The sequence below is a fragment of the Heloderma suspectum genome, chromosome 13 (assembly GCF_057233095.1).
Source record: "Heloderma suspectum isolate Gila_16-S chromosome 13, 16-S_ref, whole genome shotgun sequence".
NCBI lineage: Eukaryota > Metazoa > Chordata > Lepidosauria > Squamata > Helodermatidae > Heloderma > Heloderma suspectum.
This window is the reverse complement of record NC_139470.1, coordinates 6,169,046-6,182,423: the sequence shown is the minus strand read 5'-3', so window position 1 is coordinate 6,182,423 and position 13,378 is coordinate 6,169,046. Positions and strand designations below refer to the sequence as shown.

The following is a 13,378-nucleotide window of genomic DNA, read 5'->3' as shown; positions in this document are numbered from 1 at the left end:
GCGCCGCCTAGACGTGTCCGGCGGGAAAACTGAGGCTGCGCATCCTGGTTCCCACCTTACTGGCACCTTAAACCTCACAAATGTGTCGGATAGAACAGAAAAGAGAAAGCAGGAAAGGAAGCCCACGAGTTACCTTCCAACGGTTTCACCATTTTATTTTTTCATTTTTATTTAAAATATCTTTATACAATTTCTCTGTTCAAAGCATCCAAAGGGGTTTACAAGGACAAAATCTGTTCTAAGTCACCTCAGACTGAAAGGTGAGATATGCATCTTTAACAATAAAATATTTTAAACATCTCTTCATAGTTTTCAACTCTTGGCAATAATGTATCTTTTGTACTTATTACATTTTCTAAATCCCTTCTGCTGTGGAACTCGGGGTTGTTGTTGTTCAGTCGTGTCCGACTCTTCGTGACCCCATGGACCAGAGCACGCCAGGCCTTCCTGTTCTGTGCTCTCTCCCGGAGCGTGCTCAAGTCCATATTCATTGCATCGGTGATGCTATCGGAACTCGGGGTAGCACAGTTTTTATCTTTATAACAATCTTGTGTGGTAGGCTAGGCCAAGAGAGTTTGACTGGACCAGGGTCACCCTGTGAACCTCAAGGCTGAGTAGGGATTTGAGCGCTAAATAAAAAAAAGTAAAATCCAGATTGCCCCACACACACACACACACACACACACACACCCTGCAGCTCACTTCACCACAGTGGTTCTCATAATCGGTTAAGTTTTTAGACCAAGAGCAAGTTTCTAGGCCCTGTTTCTTCAATTGGGTTAACAAATTATATCCCAAATTCACCATGCCATGAATTTCTACTTTGAACAACCACCACCACCCTAGCTCCATGAAAATATTTTAAAGTTCCATAGCATCACAGAATTGGAAGGGGGTATTTAGGCCATCAAGTTCAACCCCCTGCTCAGTGCAGGAATCCAGTTTAAAGCCTCTGCTTCCAACATCTGTCTGATGCCAAAGATAAAACCTTTTGTATTGTTACGGAAAGCAATTCAGCCAGTTGTCCTGGGGGTCTGTGTGCCAATATAACAGCCGTTATATTTTCAAAATGCACTTTTGGCAAACTATATTAGTGGACAAAAAGATACTTGACTAGGAGACGGAATGATATTTCAGAACACACCCACGATCTCCATTGTCTCACCCTGCTTCCAAGGAAATTTAAAGATGATAGGTAATTTTGCTCTCCTTTTAACAGGAGATTACTTCTGCAAACAAAGTAATTTGCAAGCAGATTAATGATCAAGGCTGAATTTCAGCTGCCTCCAGAGGCTCACATCAAGGAAGACATAACATAAGAAGAGCCATGATGGATCAGACCAAGGATCCACATCATCTACCACTGAGTGGCCAACAGGCTGCCTGTGGGAAACATGAGTGCAACAGCACCCTCCCACTCATGTTCCCAAACAACTGGTGTACATAGATATACTGCCGCCAATACTGGAGGTGGCATATAGCGATCAGGACTGGTAACCATTGATAGCCTTCTCCATGAATTTGTATAAGTCCCTTTTAAAGCCATCCAAATTGGTGGCAATCACTACATCTTGGTTTTGACCTTTAAAACCCTATACGGTTCCGGCCCAGCCTATCTCAAGGAGCGCCTCCAGCAACACCAGACAGGCCGCTCAACAAGATCAGCCTTGGATGGCCTTCTCTCTGTCCCATCAGCCAGGACAGCTAGGCTGGTGAGGACAAGGGAGAGGGCCTTCTCTGTGATGGCCCCCACTCTGTGGAACTCCCTCCCTAGGGAACTCCGCCATGCTCCCTCTTTAATGAGCTTCCGCCACGCACTGAAAACTTGGTAATGCAGGCAGGCATTTGGGGTGGGTTAGGGTATTTTTAAATAATGTGTAATTTTACTGTTTTAAATTGTACTGCTGTACATCGCCCAGAGTGGCCAGGTGACCAGCCAGATGGGCGATTCAGAAATTTAATAAATAAATACAATCTTGGGGTAGCGAATTCTAAAGTTTAACTCTGTGCTGTGTGAAAACAGGAGGAAGCTGGCCTCTGGACTTGCAAATGACATGAAATTGAGTTTTCTGGGAGGGCAAGGTGGGCAGTTGGAATTTTTTTTTTAAAGAATGGTTTTGAAGTTTGGCGACAGCAAATGTATGGAGCTGTCAGCCTCCGTCCTCTAATATGCACCCCAGTCAGTTTCTGTCCTAAGCTGGAACCCAAGCAAAGGGTTATTTGCTTATTTAAAACAGCACACCCTTTCTTGGCCTATGTAAAACAACTTGTAGCTATTGCTGGGATTGCTCTCTCCTGCCACGGACATCTTTATTGAAGTCAAAAGACATCTCCCTATGTTAAAGAGCACACATCCACTGTTTCCGGCTGTTTGTCTTCAGGGGTCCTGGTGAATCCATCTCCAAATCCCTCGGCGCCCACCAATTCCGGCTCCCTGTTGCACATGGGACACAGCTGGTTCCGGACAGTGGATGAGCGCATCCAGATGATCAGGTTCCAGCGCTCCCCGGAGACAATGGGCAGCGCCCCATGCATCTGCCCTCCCCGATGGAACAATCCGTGGAGAGGCACGTGTTCGACCTCGACATACTTCGGCACAGGGTCAGCATCCTTGAAAAGGGTTCAGGAAGATCACAACGTTAGCTGCGAGCTTTGCGATTCAAAGTGCTGCCGGCAAAATGAGACGGCTTTGGACAGGATCATAAAACAGGCAATTGGAAGAATTTCTTCATATGGCACACCGTTTTGATACGTGGGCTTCGCTACTACAAGCCGTGGGGATGGCCAACAGCTTAAACTTTAATTTTTAAGAAAGGACTGGATACATTCATGGTGGATTAGTCCACCCATGATTAAATGGAACCACAGACCGAAGTTTATCTAGTCCAGTGTGCCATACCCAATAAAGGCCACTCTGATGCCTCTGGCAGCTCACAAGCAAGGCAGGAAGGTGATAGACATGCCATCTTTGTCCCCAGAACTCATATTGCCACTATACAGGCAGATTCCATATACTTTTGTACCTCATAGGTCGGTCAAAATCTCCTGTCAGTTTGTCTATTTCTTTTTTTAAGCCAGCTAACCTTGAAGCCATGATGATGCTTTGTAGCAATGAACTGCATACGTTTACCACCCTTACCATTTATTTATTTATTTATTTATTTATTTGTGTCCTGCCTTTTTTCCTCATTTAAGGAGCCCAAGGTGGCATACATAATCCTCCTCCTCTCCATTTTGTCCTCACAACAACAACCCTGTGAGGTGGGCTGGGCTGAGAGTCTGTGACTGGCCCAAAGTCACCCAGTGAGCTTCCATGGCTGAGTGGGGACTAGAACCCGGATCTCTCGACTCCCAGTCCAACACTCTCGCCACTACACCACGCTGGCTCTCCAACATGCGTAATGAAGTGAAAGAAAACTATTGTAAGCCACAGGGAGCTCATATTTCATTTTCAAAAGATAAGTACCTGTCTGAATTCGGCAAAGTAGAGGTTGCCCTCGCTGAACTCTTTCCCCAGGGAGACATTCAGAGTCACTTCCGCATTGTCATAGTGAGAGCTCAAATCCAGGTCTTCGTGCAAGGCGTACTTCACAACGAAAGCTTTGTGGCTGTCTAAGCGGCCTCCCCCGCAGTCTGGGTAAAGCAATGCCGTGAGAGGCTGCAGGTATTTCTCACGCAGAGGTGTGATGAAAGCCTCGTCCATCCCAAGTTCATTTAAGAGAACCTGCAGTGGATGGTTGGGTGTGTGTGAGAGAAAGAGGGGGGGGGGAGATTAAAGAAAAAAAAAGCAAGTAAAATACAAAAGTTGTACTTTCTAAAAGAAGGGCTGGGCTATTTTGCAGCGGTCAAGTTCTTTCCATGTCTGGGAAAGGTGTCATTTCTAATGTGGTATATTTGTCTCAGTCTGGATAGTAGAGATCTGATCAAACAGGGAGCGGGGGTTGAATCCAAATAAGCATAATAACTTAGCATTTATCCAGCACTTGGGAGGGTTGAAAGTACTTCATATACATCATCTTGTTCGTTTATTTATAATACTTATATACCACTTAATATAAGAAAATCTAAGCAGTACATATGAATATTAAAAACACTATTTAAAATACATTATTATCTCCTTTCACACTGTTATGCCCCAAGTTATCCTCGCCTGCAAAGCATGAATCTCACCCCATAGTTATTCATAGAGTTAGGCCTCCCCTTGGGCATCTCGGACCGCTCAAAATTCTCCAGCTCCTCAATGAAAGCTCGGCAGAATTCTTCGGTGAATACTGGTAGTCGATAGATCCTCTTCTCTGATGTGGGGAAGAAGGAAAACAAAAATGGAAGGAGCTTGAATATAATCACTCACATGGTTGCAAGTAAACATCTTCAAGTAACAAGAGAGCAAGGGGTATTTTTCCCCTGAAAATGGGAAGAAAATGGCTGCTTCCTTTTTGTGGAGAGGGCCCCTAGCTAAGTGTAGAGCATCTGGTTTGCATGCAGAAGATCCCATGTTTAATCCCTGGCATCTCTAGTTGAAAGAATCTCAGGTAGCAAGGCTGAGGAAGACCCACCTCTGCCCAAGACTTTGGAGAACTTCTGCTAGTAAAAACCGACCAAATTAGGCTGGATGAGCCAATGGTCTCAGTATAAGGCAGCTTCATATCTTCAAGTGTGTCAGGCTTTCTACTGACCCACAAATTACCGTCATATATGTGGGCGGACAGGCTAGTAAAATGTCTGTGAGGTAGTACTCTGTGGCCTTATCTTTGCAAGGCTGTCTTCAGAAGCAGAGCATCGTTAGAGCCGTTGACCCCAATCCTAATTGCAACAGAGATCTCGCTTTTTGTTGTGGCAACATCAGCAGTGTTTGGTGCATAGGCGGAATTAAAAGTCAGTCTAAATCTTTGCTTGTGGTAAAAAGTGAAACCGTATAATTTCAAACCCTTCCATCTTTTCAACTGAAGATCAAAGAGCCCTTAGAAGATGTACATTGTGCAATTGTTTAGAGAAGGAAATGGAGATATTTCTGAGGCCGGTACCTGCTGGACATTTTTAAAAACACCAAAGTATTTTTGTACAAAGTTAGTTCTCTCCAAGAATACAAAACACCAATATGAGAATCAATAGAGGTGATCGCTTGCCAGGGTTGATGATATGTACAGGTTGATGATAAACTGAACCTTTCTACTCACCTGATATAGCTTCCAAATGGCCGAGGACAGATTGGAGATCAGCACCTTTGGATGTGCAATATTTGACAGTTCCTAAAAATTCTGGTGCCAGAAATGATTCCTAATATTGGAGGGGGGGGGGGGAATAGGATTTAAATTACTATTTTCACAAATAATAGCAGCTTCTGTTCAATAGGCCTTAATGCAATTCAACTTCAGTTCTGTCAGAAAGAGGAGTGCAAAAGTCATGGGCCTGATCTCTTAACAGTGGTGGCTGAGAGTGCGTTGCAGGCTTGTGCACTCCCTGTATGTGCGCTCTCTCGCTCTCTCTTACACACACACACGGGCAATGCTTCTGCCTTTTCTCCCCACTCCCCCTGCAAATTCCTACCTCTGCCTTAGGGTCACATCAGCACCAGCATTTTGCCAGTGTTACAATGACAGAGATTCCCTCTTTTCAAGGGATTGCTAACCAGCGTCAGTTCTGCACCAACCTGGAGGAGTACAGACTCCCTACTCCTGAACCTTTTTAAAAAAAATGAGAATGTTATCTCCATCCATTCCCAGGGTGCCTCTGGCCATGGACATGTGCTCAAATGCAGTGAAGCAAGTTTTTTTTACCTGTAAAGCATACAGCTGTGGATGCTTTGGTCTGTAGCTCTGGGAAATGATTGCTTTTCTTTCTCTTGACCGGCGACCTAATTCCTTTCTCCTCTGCACTTCTTCTTCAACCTATGAAAATTCAATCTGATGCTTATTATTAGATGGATACAAGAGAGATTTATCATCCTGACCTTCTCTGGCTCTACTTGGATAGCACCTGGCCCATCTGATACTTAAGCACCCAAACTCCACAGCTGTGCAGTCATTATAACTAATACATGTTTAGCTCAATCCTATGCATTTTCACTCAGAAGAAAGTTGTGTGAGTTCTATGGGGACTTTGTCAGGTCCATCTGTATAGGACTGCAGCCTTGCAGCCCAATCCTACAGTGAGTACTTTGGAAACTAGATTGTATTACCAACTCCCAAGGACAGAAGGTTCTGAAAATCAACAGAAGGACTGCTTCTGTGGGTTAATGTCTTTACCATAAGCCAACTCGGAGTCCATCTACAGCTCCTGTGAACTCATTCCCCTGGAGGGAAGAAGTTAGAACCTGGCCTGTATCACCAACGGCCAGGGGCCCGAAGAGATTGTCCCCCAACACTACCACCACCACCACCAAACATGCCAATGTATCCCTAATCATATTGTATCTTTGTGTGCATTTTAATTATATGCTGCTTTGGGAGACAATCTTGGTTGAAAAGCAGGGAATAAAATATAAGAAAATAAATAGGATCGAGTTGTTAGTCTCTTACAACAAACCCAACATCCAGATTGTCAAACTGTACTGTACCTCTTGGATTACTGCTTTAAACTCTTCCTCGCTTCTGCAGCCACGTTGTCTTAATGCCTGCAGAATAAAGAGATGTTGATGGCTTTTATGGAGCATGCACAAACACACTTTATTTTATAAAATGCAGCCCCAGTACAGTGGAAGCCACTAGTGCCTGGATGAGCCTGTGACTGTCCACAAAAACAACCCAGGGGATCCATGTAGCTCAGAGGCAGATCTTGGTTGTTAAAGTCTGCAGATGCAACTGTTTTAAAACACACACACCAGCTCTGAGGCAGTAAGCCTAGATGTGGATCTCTCTTGCACACACACTGCTTCCAGGCTGAGAACTCTGTACATATTTACTCAGAAGTAAATCTCATTCAGTTCAATGGGGCTTGCTCCCAAATTTATGCAAGGAAGTACAGCCTGTGCATATTTACTTGGAAGTAAGCCCTGTAGCTGTATTTCCTTTGCTGTAGCAATCTTATTTTACAGTTGGGGGTTGTTTTGCTGCCTTCCCTTACTGTTTTATTTGGGGGATTTTGTATTTCATTGTGTCTTTAAACTGTTTTGAAGGCCTTCAGGTGGAAAAACAGCCTAAAAATTTAATAAACAGGGCTATCCCCAAGTAAGCAAGCCTAGGATTGGAGCATTGCAGCACAATCCAAAACATGTATATTCAGAAGCAAGCCCCATTGAGTTCAATGGAACTTTCTCCTAGAAAAACCACCAAAGATTCTTGTGACACTTTAAAGACTAACAGTCTATTTTGGCATAAGCTTTCGTAGGCACCGTCCACTGTCTGATGTGTGAAATGTTAACCTCAATTTGGCAGATTTATACCTAGCATATCTATATAAGGGTGCACCCTTATGCACGTTCAGACAGAAAAAAAAAAGTCCTACAACTCTCAGCATGGCTGGCTGGGGAATGCTGGGAGTTGGAGGGCTTTTTTTTTGTCTAAAAATAGGACTGCGCCCTAAATCTGTCATTTTGAGGTTGTCACTCCATGCATCTGAAGAAGTGGACAGAGTCCACTTACGCCAAAGCAAATCTGTTTGCCTTTAAGGTGCCACGAGACTCTTTGTTGGTTTTGCCGTAACATTAACGCAGCTACCCCGCTGGAAATTGTTGCTCCCACACAGTGTGTTTGGGATTGCAGACGTATACCCACTTACCTGGGAATAAATTCTTTTGACCTCAAATGGACGTACTTTTGACTAGGCATGTTTAAGACCGTACTGTCAGAGGACAAGTAATAAATTTGCGCACCCCTACCCTTTTCTGTCGAGTTAGCCTATGAAATCCCGGTTCTAATCTGGATTAACAGTGCAAAAGAGGAGTGTGTATAGGTCTGTGGGGTCTCCACCCGCCGTAAAATATCCGCGTCGCTCTCCATTTACCGGCCCATAATCCCTCCGCAGCTGCTCCGGGTCCCCCGCGTAGCGGAGGTGGAGACCGTAACGCGGCACGAACAGGTTATCGGTGAAGAAACAGGCGCAGGCCAGGAAGCGGGCCCGGCCCGGCCCCATCCCTCCGGGCTCCATGATTCCGGCCGGCCCCCAAAGGGGAATGGAACAGATCTCCAAGGGCAACGGTTCGTCGGCGAAACCGCCTCGGTGGGAAACAAGCGTTCTGCTTTAGGGAGCGTCAATAAATTACATGGCGATGTGTAGGGTGGATAAACCAAGAACAGCCCTGCTGGATCAGAGGAAAGATCCAATGGATCCTCCCCCTCCTCCTGTGGCTCATCAAATGCCTCCAGGAAGCCCACAAGCAGGACATGAAGGCAACAGCCCACTCCCAAGGATGCTAGGGGGGTCACTTAAGCATCACCCGAAAAGAGACGAAATGCATCATCCAAAGAGATGAAGCACAGATTTGCTTGAAATGTATATGCTCATTTATTTATTACATTTTATACCACCCAATAGCCAATGCTCTCAGAGCAGTTCACAGCATTTAAAACTATAAAATGCAGATGATAAAGTACAATATAAACGTTTAAAACTACAATATAAAAATAATAACCAAACAGAAGCTAGCAGCAAGGCAGAAATTTAAAATACAATACCAGATATAAAACAAACTGAAAAACTGCTTTCCCCAACCTGGTTCCCTCCAGAGGTGTTGGACTGCAACTCCCATCATTCCAGTCAGCAGACCTTTGGTTGGGAATGATGGGAGCTGTAGTTGCAACGCATCTGGAGGGCCCAGGTTAGGGAAGGCTAAGCTGATACATATACAGATGCCTGTTTTGAAATAATTGCTATCATTTAAGTAGAAATCGATGTAATCTGACGGTAGTGTGGAAGACTGTGACCGGGTGTGACCTGTGTGAGCCTTTTGCTCAGTCTGCCACCCAGGTGCTGCTGAGTGGGCAAATTCAAGGTCCCTGTTCTGCTCTCCTTTCTTAGGGTTCTTTAAAACAGACCTGGACCAAACAGCACTTCAGAGTGCATGCCTTCAAAGAGAGGACTGTGTTCTGCAAAGTAGGACACATGGCCACTGTGCTGGAATTTCAGGGACCATGCTGACAACCTTGTGCTCTTGCAAAGCTTTTATTCAAGGAAACAGACACACGCTGCGGCCACTCCTTACGACGAAGGACCCCGCCACACAGCACATGAAGGGTTTTATACAATTGGCTTCGGTCACACATTCCATTCCCTTATGAGACCCGCCTTCGTCAACCTTCTTATGTCTCTGCTCCTTCCTTCTCTTTCCCGTATATAAGATCAGCAGTACATGACTTATGCCACCTCAGCAGTATGTGATTGCCTTGCTTCAAGAAATAGCGCTTACCTGAAGAGTAACACTAGTTATGTTAGTCTTAACCATTACACCACCCTTCTTGTTACTCCGCACCACCTGTCATGGTCAATGTACAATGGTAGCCCTATCCTCTGTGCATGCGTGTTCTGCTTTTTAAAAACCCATCTAAGCTGGTGGCTGTGATGACCACATCTTGAGGCAGTGAATTCCACAAGATAAGTATGTCTTGAACCGAATGAAGAAAGACTACTCTCTTGCTAGTACCGGCTGCAGCTCCACCTGCTAACTGGCAGTTAAAGGCACAGATACCCTAACAACTAGGGAGAAATGTATGGCAACCTTCTTCAAGAAGTCTAGATGACCTCGTCCGTTTTGAATATTCGGACTAGGCAGTCGTTTCTTCATCTGCTGCAATTATTTCTCTAATTTGTTTCCTGAAGGGATGTCCAAACTACACAAGGTGTACTGCAGCATTCAGACAACAGTGGCGGAGATCCAGGCCAAGAGCCTGCAGAGGTACAGGCTGGTCTACAAATATCTGTCGAAGGGGAGGCACTCCAGGCATCTCACAGCCCTGCCGAAGAGGGGAGCCTGTGGAGGTATGCCTTCAAGTTGGAAGTGGAAGGTAGGATGGGGAAAGTCTTTCCCCCAAATTACCTGAATATTCATTCCCTGATGGACTTGGCATGGGTGTCTTATAGGCTGATTCCCACAAAAAATATGCTACTTTATAGATTCAAATTTTGGCCACCTAATGCGAAGAGAAAACTCTGGAAAAGACCCTGATGCTGGGAAAGACTGAAGGCAAAAGGAGACAGGGACGGCAGAGGAAGAGATGGCTAGATAGCATCACCGATGCAATGAATATGGACTTGAGCACGCTCCGGGAAAGAGCCTGGCGTGCTATGCTCCATGGGGTCACGAAGAGTCGGACACGTCTGAACAACAAACGATTCAAATTTAGATATTATGGTTGTTATTTAAATAGAAATACAGTACATCTCACCATATTGGGGAAGCCTGCGACCAGGTGGCCCGCATGCCTCCCTGTTCAGTCTGCTGTCAAGGTGTTGTTGATGGGCCAGTTGGAGGCTCTTCCCCCTGGCCTGGCCTGGCCTAGGCTTATTTTTATTTTATTATTAAACTTATTAATTGCCCATCTGGCTGGTCACCCAGCCACTCTGGGCGACGCACAGCGTACAATAAAACAGTTCAAAACAATAAAATTCTGCAATAAAAACATTTCCTAAAATACCCTAAAAGGGTAAAAGGTAAAGGTGTCCCCAACCAGTCGTGTCCGACTCTAGGGTGCGGCGCTCATCCCCGTTTCTAAGCCGAAGAGCCAGCGCTGTCCGAAGACGCTCCCGTGGTCATGTGGCCGGCGTGGCTGAACACCGAGGCTCACGGAACGCTGTTACCTTCCCCGCCGAGGCGGTACCTGTTTATCTACCTGCAATTCCTTGCTTTCGAACTGCTAGGTTGGCAGGAGCTGGGACTGAAGACGGGAGCTCACTCCGTCATGCGGCACTCGGGTCTCGAACTGCTGTTTATCTACCTGCAATAAACTGCTGTTTATCTACCTGCAATTCCTTGCTTTCGAACTGCTAGGTTGGCAGGAGCTGGGACTGAAGACGGGCGCTCATTCCGTCACGCGGCACTCGGGTCCCGAACTGCTGTTTATCTACCTGCAATAAACTGCTGTTTATCTACCTGCAATAAACTGCTGTTTATCTACCTGCAATTCCTTGCTTTCGAACTGCTAGGTTGGCAGGAGCTGGCACTGAAGACGGGCGCTCATTCCGTCACGCGGCACTCGGGTCCCGAACTGCTGTTTATCTACCTGCAATAAACTGCTGTTTATCTACCTGCAATAAACTGCTGTTTATCTACCTGCAATTCCTTGCTTTCGAACTGCTAGGTTGGCAGGAGCTGGGACTGAAGACGGACGCTCATTCCGTCACGCGGCACTCGGGTCCCGAACTGCTGTTTATCTACCTGCAATAAACTGCTGTTTATCTACCTGCAATAAACTGCTGTTTATCTACCTGCAATTCCTTGCTTTCGAACTGCTAGGCTGGCAGGAGCTGGGACTGAAGACGGGCGCTCACTCCGTCACGCGGCACTCGGGTCTCGAACTGCTGTTTATCTACCTGCAATAAACTGCTGTTTATCTACCTGCAATAAACTGCTGTTTATCTACCTGCAATTCCTTGCTTTCGAACTGCTAGGTTGGCAGGAGCTGGGACTGAAGACGGGCGCTCACTCCGTCACGCGGCACTCGGGTCCCGAACTGCTGTTTATCTACCTGCAATAAACTGCTGTTTATCTACCTGCAATAAACTGCTGTTTATCTACCTGCAATTCCTTGCTTTCGAACTGCTAGGCTGGCAGGAGCTGGGACTGAGGACGGGCGCTCACTCCGTCACGCGGCACTCGGGTCTCGAACTGCTGTTTATCTACCTGCAATAAACTGCTGTTTATCTACCTGCAATTCCTTGCTTTCGAACTGCTAGGTCGGCAGGAGCTGGGACTGAGGACGGGCGCTCACTCCGTCACGCGGCACTCGGGTCTCGAACTGCTGTTTATCTACCTGCAATAAACTGCTGTTTATCTACCTGCAATTCCTTGCTTTCGAACTGCTAGGTCGGCAGGAGCTGGGACTGAGGACGGGCGCTCACGCCGTCACGCGGCACTCGGGTCTCGAACTGCTGTTTATCTACCTGCAATAAACTGCTGTTTATCTACCTGCAATTCCTTGCTTTCGAACTGCTAGGTTGGCAGGAGCTGGGACTGAAGACGGGCGCTCACTCCGTCACGCGGCACTCGGGTCTCGAACTGCTGTTTATCTACCTGCAATAAACTGCTGTTTATCTACCTGCAATAAACTGCTGTTTATCTACCTGCAATTCCTTGCTTTCGAACTGCTAGGCTGGCAGGAGCTGGGACTGAGGACGGGCGCTCACTCCGTCACGCGGCACTCGGGTCTCGAACTGCTGTTTATCTACCTGCAATAAACTGCTGTTTATCTACCTGCAATTCCTTGCTTTCGAACTGCTAGGTCGGCAGGAGCTGGGACTGAGGACGGGCGCTCACGCCGTCACGCGGCACTCGGGTCTCGAACTGCTGTTTATCTACCTGCAATAAACTGCTGTTTATCTACCTGCAATTCCTTGCTTTCGAACTGCTAGGTCGGCAGGAGCTGGGACTGAGGACGGGCGCTCACGCCGTCACGCGGCACTCGGGTCTCGAACTGCTGTTTATCTACCTGCAATAAACTGCTGTTTATCTACCTGCAATTCCTTGCTTTCGAACTGCTAGGCTGGCAGGAGCTGGGACTGAGGACGGGCGCTCACTCCGTCACGCGGCACTCGGGTCTCGAACTGCTGTTTATCTACCTGCAATAAACTGCTGTTTATCTACCTGCAATTCCTTGCTTTCGAACTGCTAGGTCGGCAGGAGCTGGGACTGAGGACGGGCGCTCACGCCGTCACGCGGCACTCGAACCGCTGTGTCCTTCCAGTCTGCGGTTCAGCGTCTTAACCGCTACGCCACCGCGGCCCTTCAGAACACCCTGACCCACCCCAAGTGCCTGCCTGAACAAACCACGTTTTCCATGCACGACGGAGGCTCGTCCAAGAGGGGGCCCGGCGGAGCGCCCTAGGGAGGGCGCTCCGCAGAGGCGTTCCAGCGCCGGCCTCCGGTGGCCCCGGCGGAGAGGGCCGTCCTCTGTCGGGCCGCCCTGCCGCGCCAGCCCTGCCCCCGAGCAGGCCTCGCCTTGCGCGGGGGCGCCCACGCGAGGGGCGCAGGGGGCCCGGCGCCGGCGCAAACGGACGGCGGGCGGGAGCCACGGGCGGGCCCGGCCGCGCTTCGGCCGCGCCGAGGGTGTTTGCACACCGCCCCCGACGCGACAGCGTGACGGGCGCCGCCGGGGCGCCTCTCCGAGGGAAGGCCGGGCCCCGCCGCGCGCCCTCGGCTGGCGCGGGCGGCGCGAGGCCGGCCTCCCCGGCCCGCCTGCCGAGCATGGAGGCCGCTCTGCCGGCGGCCGAGGCGGAGGTGGTGGTGGAG

General features: G+C 47.9%; 1 protein-coding gene across 5 annotated transcripts; it reads right to left on the bottom strand.

Annotated features, from left to right (window-relative positions):
- Nucleotides 1-132: 132 nt before the first annotated feature.
- On the bottom strand, nucleotides 133-12,979 carry OGFOD2 (2-oxoglutarate and iron dependent oxygenase domain containing 2). 5 transcript variants are annotated; one of them, XM_084820052.1, is made up of 8 exons: nucleotides 12,917-12,979; nucleotides 7,942-12,708; nucleotides 6,557-6,613; nucleotides 5,778-5,888; nucleotides 5,178-5,277; nucleotides 4,171-4,295; nucleotides 3,467-3,724; nucleotides 133-2,610 (listed from the first exon to the last, which is right to left on the bottom strand). In XM_084820052.1, exons 2-8 carry the CDS (start codon nucleotides 8,083-8,085, stop codon nucleotides 2,335-2,337), a joined length of 1,071 nt encoding a protein of 356 aa, XP_084676178.1. In that variant the 5' UTR covers nucleotides 8,086-12,708; nucleotides 12,917-12,979; the 3' UTR covers nucleotides 133-2,334. The 5 variants fall into 5 exon arrangements, with proteins under 5 accessions (XP_084676178.1, XP_084676176.1, XP_084676177.1 ...); XM_084820050.1 differs by lacking the exon at nucleotides 12,917-12,979 and having other exon boundaries at nucleotides 7,942-11,488; nucleotides 11,669-12,844; XM_084820051.1 differs by lacking the exon at nucleotides 12,917-12,979 and having other exon boundaries at nucleotides 7,942-11,928; nucleotides 12,034-12,844.
- Nucleotides 12,980-13,378: the final 399 nt, after the last annotated feature.